The sequence below is a fragment of the Myotis lucifugus genome, unplaced genomic scaffold (genome assembly GCF_000147115.1).
Source record: "Myotis lucifugus unplaced genomic scaffold, Myoluc2.0 scaffold_824, whole genome shotgun sequence".
Taxonomy (NCBI): Eukaryota; Metazoa; Chordata; class Mammalia; order Chiroptera; family Vespertilionidae; genus Myotis; species Myotis lucifugus.
In genome coordinates, this window is record NW_005871872.1 from 66,262 (window position 1) to 73,465 (window position 7,204).

General features: G+C 56.2%; 1 protein-coding gene and 1 pseudogene across 1 annotated transcript in view; one reads left to right on the forward strand and one right to left on the reverse strand.

Annotated features, from left to right (window-relative positions):
* Nucleotides 1-591: 591 nt before the first annotated feature.
* LOC102418218 lies at nucleotides 592-2,124 on the forward strand (annotated as a pseudogene).
* Nucleotides 2,125-3,048: 924 nt separating this feature from the next.
* The window catches only part of LOC102419475 (butyrophilin subfamily 3 member A3-like), a 15,931-nt gene continuing 11,775 nt past the window's right edge, over nucleotides 3,049-7,204 (reverse strand). The window contains exons 4-6 of the mRNA XM_023747262.1: nucleotides 7,116-7,139; nucleotides 6,694-6,720; nucleotides 3,049-4,780 (exon numbers count right to left, since the gene is read on the reverse strand). Of these exons, the coding sequence (XP_023603030.1) occupies nucleotides 4,119-4,780; nucleotides 6,694-6,720; nucleotides 7,116-7,139 (713 nt within the window). The 3' untranslated portion in view covers nucleotides 3,049-4,118. The remainder of the gene's footprint in view (nucleotides 4,781-6,693; nucleotides 6,721-7,115; nucleotides 7,140-7,204) is intronic.

Genomic DNA, 7,204 nt, shown 5'->3' on the forward strand with positions numbered 1-7,204 from the left:
CTCTTCATTCTGGGACCAGGATCTACAGGACACGTTCCTCATTTCCTTCTCTCCCCCCCTCCCCCCTCCTCCCCCCGCCCCAGAAGGGAGTTTTTCCCCAGCCCCTCCCCTCTCTCCTCCAACTGCCCCATCCCAGAATCTCTCCCCCCTTTTCTGGTTTTGTCTCCCTTTCCTCCTCCTCCCCCTACTCCCATCTAAGACTGTGCTACAGGAGGGGCTATAGAGGAGACCCCGGGGTCCACACAGCCAAAGTATTAACACCCGGCCCTTGACAGAGAAAACATTTCTAGATCCCGGGCCAAGTCTACTCCTGACTAATTTCTAGGTAGAAGACAAAAAAATTGCTTCAGCATGAAAAATGCACTGTTCGGCTGGCGCCCCTGCCCGGAGTTGCGGGTCCCCTGACTCTGTTGGGCAGATGGAGCTCAAAGGCCCAGGGTGGGGGGTGGGGTGGGGGGTGGTAAGAGGGCCGCGCGGACCAGCTGTCCCCGGCCATGCCCCGCGCGAGGCCCCGCCCGCCCCGCCCCCGCCTTCATCCCGGGTCCCATCCGGAAGCAGCGGTAGAGTCCGAGGCAGCACCGGCGGACCAGAGCACACTTGCCTCTCACCATGAGTCTTGACCTCCGCTACCAGCAGCTGAGCAATGCCCGGTGGACAGAGCTCCTGCCTCTCATGCAGCAGTACCAGGTGGTCAGGCTGGTCGACTGTGGCATCACGGAGGGGCGCTGCAAGGACATGAGCTCTGCACTCAAGGACAACCCCGCCCTGACCGAGCTCAGCATCTCCTCCAACGAGCTGGGCGATGCCGGCACACACCTGGTGCTCCAGGGCCTGCAGCCCACCTGCAAGATCCAGAGCTCAGCCTCCAGAACTGCAACCTGTCGGAGGCGGGCTGCGGGGCCCTGTCCGGCGTGCTGCGCTCCCTGCCCTCCCTCCGCGAGCTGGACCTCAGCTACAACCAGCTGAGGGACGCGGGCCTGCAGCTGCTCTGCGAGGGGCTCCTGGACCCCCAGTGCCGCATCGAGAGGCTGCAGCTGGAGTACAGCAGCCTGACGGCCGCCAGCTGCGAGGCCCTGGCCTCGGTGCTCAGGGCCAAGCGGGAGTTGAAGGAGCTGGGGGTGAGCAACAATGACATCTGCGAGGCTGGCGGCCGGATGCTATGCCAGGGCCTGGCCGACTCCGCCTGCCCGCTGGAGTCACTCAGGCTGGAGGGCTGCGGCCTCACCGCGGCCAACTGTCAGGACCTGTGCGGCACCGTGGCCGCCAAGGCCTCGCTGAGCGAGCTGCAGCTGGGCAACATCAAGCTGGGGGACACAGGCATGGCGAAGCTGTGCCCTGGGCTGCTGAGCCCCAGCTCCAGGCTCAAGACCCTGTGGCTCTGGGAGTGTGATTTCATGGCCAGTGGCTGCAAAGACCTCTGCCGGGTGCTCAGAGCCAAGGAGAGCCTGAAGGAGCTCAGTGTGGCTGGCAAGGAAGTGGGGGACTAGGGCCGCTGTGTGAGAACCTGCAGGAGCCCAGCTGCCAGCTGGAGTCCCTGTGGATGAAGTCCTGCAGCCTCACAGCCGCCTGCTGCCCGCACGTCAGTTTCGATGCTGGCTCCGAACTGGAGGCTCCAGGAGCTGCAAATGAGCAACAACAAGCTGGGGGACGCGGGCATGGAGGTGCTGTGCCAGGGCCTGGGCCAGCCCGGCACCACCCTGCAGATGCTCTCACTGGTGGGCTGCGAGGTGACCGACCAGGGCTGCACTAGCCTGGCCGCCCTGCTGCTGGCCAACCACAGCCTGCTTGAGCTGGACCTCAGCAACAACTGCATGAGCGAGGTGGGCGTCATGAAGCTGGCCGAGAGCGCCCAGCAGCCAGCTGCCCCCTGGAGAAGCTGGTCCTGTACGACATCTACTGGAGGGAGGAGACAAAGGACCTTCGGTGGGCTGTGGAGCAGAAGAAGCCGAACCTGAAGATCATCTGCTGAGCCCCGGGCCCCTGCCCCTGCCCCGGCGCCCAAGGGGCTGGCCAGCTCTCGGGGCCACTCCTGGTGCCTTAGCCTTAACTGAAGGGAAATGCTCCAACCAGCTTCTGTAAACATTCTGGACACGTTATAATTATTAAAATGTTTTGGGTAGAAGGCAAAAAAAAATGCACTGTTACTAGCCTTTTGAGATTATCTGGCCTTTTTTCTTTTTCTCTTTTCAGAGGCAATGGTGTGTGTGTGTGTGTGTGTGTGTGTGTGTGTGTGTGTGTGATTGGGGTTGGGGCACGCATGTGTGGAGATGAACATAAGTACCCTCTTTCCAAAGCCAAAAAAATTCATTCAAGTTGCTAGACTTGTGGGAGGCAGGGAAGATATTGGGGGACACCAGGAGGGGCCGTGGGGTGAAGAGCAGAGCCAGACAGCAGGTGTTATGGACACTTGTGACTCACTCAGAAAACACTCAGTGAGAGTCCTTGGGAGACTGAGTGACAGGCCAAAGCCCTTTCTCTCTCTCAGGAGGCGACAGGACCATGGCAGCCGGCACAGGCTCCCGCCTGCCAGTGGATGGTCCAGTGGGCCCAGCACCCCCACACCCACCTGCTGCTCCCTTTCTGGGCCCCACAGACCACAATTGGGCCACTAGGTATATTTCTCCTAGAGTAACCTTCCCAAGGCACATTTCATACCATTCCCCACCTGTCCCTAAATGCTTTCTCTGGAACCTCCACTACCTTCTGACTCAGTTTGACACCAGTCAGCACATGAGCAACAGCCCCACTAGCAGTGACTCCAGGACTGGACTCTGGTCCCCATTCCCTTCACCTGAATTGTTCCTTCACATCTGCCTCCTGGGAAAACAACTCCGGATGCTCCCAGCCTGGAGGGTCCCCAACTTCTCCTGACAGCCAGCAAGGAATGCAACCTCGGTCCCACCACTGCAAGAAAAAGACTGTTGCCTGGACCCTCCAGAAAGGAGCCAGCCTGCAGACACCTGGATGTCAGCCCGGCCAGAGCCACGCTGGGCTTCCCACCTACAGACATGTGCAGTAAGGAATCTGTGTTGCATCAGGACATGAAATTTGTGGTTTTTATTACAGCAGCTTACAAAGCGAATACAATAAGGATTTTGTGAAAATGTGGTGGGTAAACGGTGGGGGTGAAAATCTAGAAGAAGCTCAGATGCAGAGTGAAGACCATTAACCAATTTATTTAACAAATGTAACCTGACCACCACCTGCCGGGTGGAGGGGAAACAGTGGTGAACAATCACAGTGATGGTGATGGAGTGGCTTTTCCCAGGACCCAGCAGTTACAGGAACTCCGGGAACATCAGCACATGCTCAGTGTGGAGTGTCCCTTTCCTGGAGATGGGGCCACAATGTGATAAAAATTCCACTGCAGTTCACCTGTCCCCTTTCCCCCAAATTCATGCCTCACACAGGAGCCTTAGGGATGAAGCTGGAGGGTTGGTTCAGCTTCATGATCACAGGTCACAAGCTGGTGAGGAGTTTGGCCTCTAGTCCCTTCTCAGCCCCGTGTGATGTGGTCACTGTGAGTTCATTCTGTGTACGACGTCATCATGGACAGCCAGCCAATGGAGAGTGGACCATGGCTGACAGTCCCCCTTGAAGGAACCAGGTGGGGTGTGGCCTTCATAGTCACCTACAGTGGCCTTCTCCCTGGGGCCCTGGGAAGGGAACCTCAGGCTGCCCATGACCCTGCCCAACAGGAACAACTGGCTGCAAAGGAACAGACTGGAGGTGGAGGGAGGGTCAGAGGTCAAACACCTCCCAGCAGCACTACTTTCTGCATGAATTATGTCACTTCCCTGGGCCCTGCCTCCCTTTCCACACTTTCCATGAGGCCACCTCACAGGGGTGTTGTGAGGATTGGGGAGTGAGATTCACCTGAAGCACTTAGCCCAGCACCCACCACCTTCTAAGTTAACTGTGAATTGAGCTGTGGTTGCAAGAAGGGAGCTGAGTCACCTTTGGAAAGTTAACTTCCTGCACCCGGGTCTCCTCATCTGTCATGTGGAAAAGTTGAAAGATAACTAGTAAAGTGCTTCACTCAGTGAGTTTTTAGTAAGTATGTTCCTGATGTAAATATGTTCCTGCTGTGAGGTTTGGCTGTGAAGCAGGCCCTCAGCTCAGGGCTGGGCAGCGGGAAGCAAAGACCTCTCTTCTGCCTGAGGGTCCTCATTGCCATTAGCTGAGCCTGAGGTCACTGGGGTCTCCAGGGAAGGGCCAGGCAGTGGCTCAGGCAGAAGGGAACTCCTCACTCCTTTTGGTGCTGGGCAAATGGTCAAGGCAGTGGGCTCCTCTGACAAAATCCAGAAAACTGGCCACAGAGGGCAAGAGAAGAGAGTCTGTGAGAAGGTGAAGATGTGCGATCCATTGATGGCATCATAGAATGAGACCTCCCCCCTCTCATAGTCCAGGAAAACCCCCACTCTTTTAGGAGGGTTGACTATTATGAGTTTGCTCCAGGGATCCGTTTGAGCTCGGAAGTCACTCCTATTTAAACGTGCTATTGTCCAGAATCCATTCTGGGGTGTTATTTTAACATAACGTTTTCTTTCCACGTTCTCCCTACACACCCCTAAATGCCACTGTTTCCTGTCCCCCACCTCCACCTCCCAGAAGTGTCTCCCTGAGGTGAAGCTCTCACGACCCAGCACACAGTAAAGATCCCGAAATCTCCTGGGGTTTTCTGGCAGGTTCTGCCTTTTTTTTATCCTCTTCAGGCTCCTCTGGTCCTCAGAAATATGGAGTTTGGGGTGCGCGGTTTCTGGATCCAGAATCACGTCCGCTGCAGAGAGTTCCAATGGTGTGGGGTCAGCCATGGTTTCCAGATCTGAGAGCCTCAGGCTCCAAGGCTTGGGTCTGGCTGGTGAGACCTGAGCCCAGAGCCTGGGGTCCCAGCTGCCCTGAGTGTGACCCTCAGCAAAACCAAGAGACACCACAGGGCCTGGTGGTCAGTGAGGAAGGGAGGGTGAGGAGGGCTGGGGTCTGCCTAACCCGCCATCTCAAGTGGCCACCTTCCTTCTATGTTTCTCCTGTTTCCTCCCCAGAATGACTGTGCCCACCTGTGCTGCAATGGCACATAGATTCCAATTTCAGCCCTTGCTTTACCCTCCTGAGCTGGACGACTTCCTTTCCTGCACGACCTCTTTTCACACACACACACACACACACACACACACACACACACACACACACTATGTAATGTCCAAGTCTCAATGTGATGTCTGTAAAATGGTAATAAAAATACTCATCTCCAGGGTAGAATAAAACAGAAAGTGAGCTGTATGTAGCCCAAGGCCAGGCATGGAGGAAGCATCTGGTGTGATCACAGGGACCAGGTCTCTGCTGTGCTGGGCCATGCTGGGCTCTATGTGATCCTCACTCCCCACCTGCCCCTCCCTCTTTGCCCAGGAATCGTCCTCCTTGGCAGCATCACTGGGCTCTCTTGCCTCTGGTCACCTGCTGGCTTTGGCCAAGGGCAGCACAGGCTGAAGACTGGAGGGAAGGAAAGAGAGGCACAGCCCCGACTTCCCCACTTCCTGTGATGGAGATGCTCTAACAGAGCAGCCTCCTCTCAGGCAGCCTCTCCCTGAGCCACAGCCTCCTCAGGGCTCCAGTGACTGCTCCCAGTCCCTCTGCCTTGGGCCTGGGGGTGGTGACAGCTCCCACTGCTGTGAGCCTGGGGCACTGCTCTTCCTTGTGGTTTCCCTTAACACCACCCCTGCCTCTGGAGGTAGGTCCTTCCCTAAACCCTCTGTAATCACTGGGCAGATGTGGCTGAATCAACCCAACTCCATCTCTGTGTCTCGGATTTCCTTCATCTCTTCATGCTGTGACCTTTGACCAACCTCCCTGTCCTCAGCAGGCACACCAAAGCCTTCAGGGTGATGATGATGTGTGTTCCTTAAAATGTAGCCATAAACAGTTCTGTTAGTAACACTAGAACGACATGATAAGGAGGTCAACACCAAATGTGATGGAACCGATTATAAAGAACCTGCCACCACAAGACCCCCAGGAGGTATGGCTGGTGCTGCCACACTGTTTGTCTCTTTGTCCTGACAACCATTAGTACCCAAGTTGCGTGTTAAAAAAGTACTGTAACAGGTCCATTAGTGGTGAATAGTCTGTGCAGATTGACACATAGTCTGTCTGCTCCAACCCCACATCCCTGTGAGTAAATGACTCTATAATACAGTCTGTTATAATCTAAGGAGTCGCCTGCATCACTTTTAGGTCTTAAGAACCTTCTCCTGACTGTGGTCTCACCGTCAGACACACACCCATTGTGAACAGGCCATGGCTTCCCTCTTGGAGTTTTGACCAGCACACACTCATCACCTCGTCTAGTCTCACTTCCACCCTCACAAGGTAGGAATGGCCACCATCATCTCAAAGGGACTCAGAGACATGGCACACCATGAGGAGGCTCAGGGCAGGAGGGGCAGCAGCTGGGCCAGGTCACCTCCTCCCTCTCCCTCCAGCCCCTGCCCCCAGCTCCACCCCTCATGCCTCCTCCTTCCCACACAGACCTGGGGAAGCCAGGGCAGCAGCTGTTCCTGGCTCTCTTAGCAGCAGATGGGCACACTGTGGGGACCTCATGTTACCCACCCAGAAGTTTCCCAGTCAAGAGCAGGAGAAGAAAAAGGGAGACACGCCCCTGTGTTGTTGTTGCAGGGAACACAGTCATTCACTCACCAGGTTGGTAAAGGGCCATCTTCCACTCTGAAAGGAAGGAGACACAGGCAAGGAAAGTTCATCATTTTTGTTCTCCCCCCACCATCCTCCTCACTGAGCCTCTTCCCTCTCCTTCCCACCAATATCTAGTTTCCTTCCGCCACAGCTCTGAGGAGGAGGCACAAAAGCACTCAGAATGTTGGGCTTCCCTCCATCACGGTGGGGCTGTGGGTGACGGGGCCAGGCTGTGCCCAGGTGTGGGCGTGTGTGGCAGCAGGTGAGGGGACGCTGGAGCTGGGAGGTCCTCTCTGGGTGTCCAGAGAGGCAGGGTGGTCCCCCACAGAACATGAGCTCTGAGCAGGGTCTGATGATCCCTCACAGCACGGAAAGGGTTTCAGGGCTTTGTACACAAGTGCAGGAACCAGAGAGCATGAGTCACTCACCAGCATAGGCCTGAGACCTGTCACCTGCAAAGGAAGAGAGGCAGGGTCACCTCAACTGTCATTTCTGAGTCCTTTCCTCCCTCTTCCCT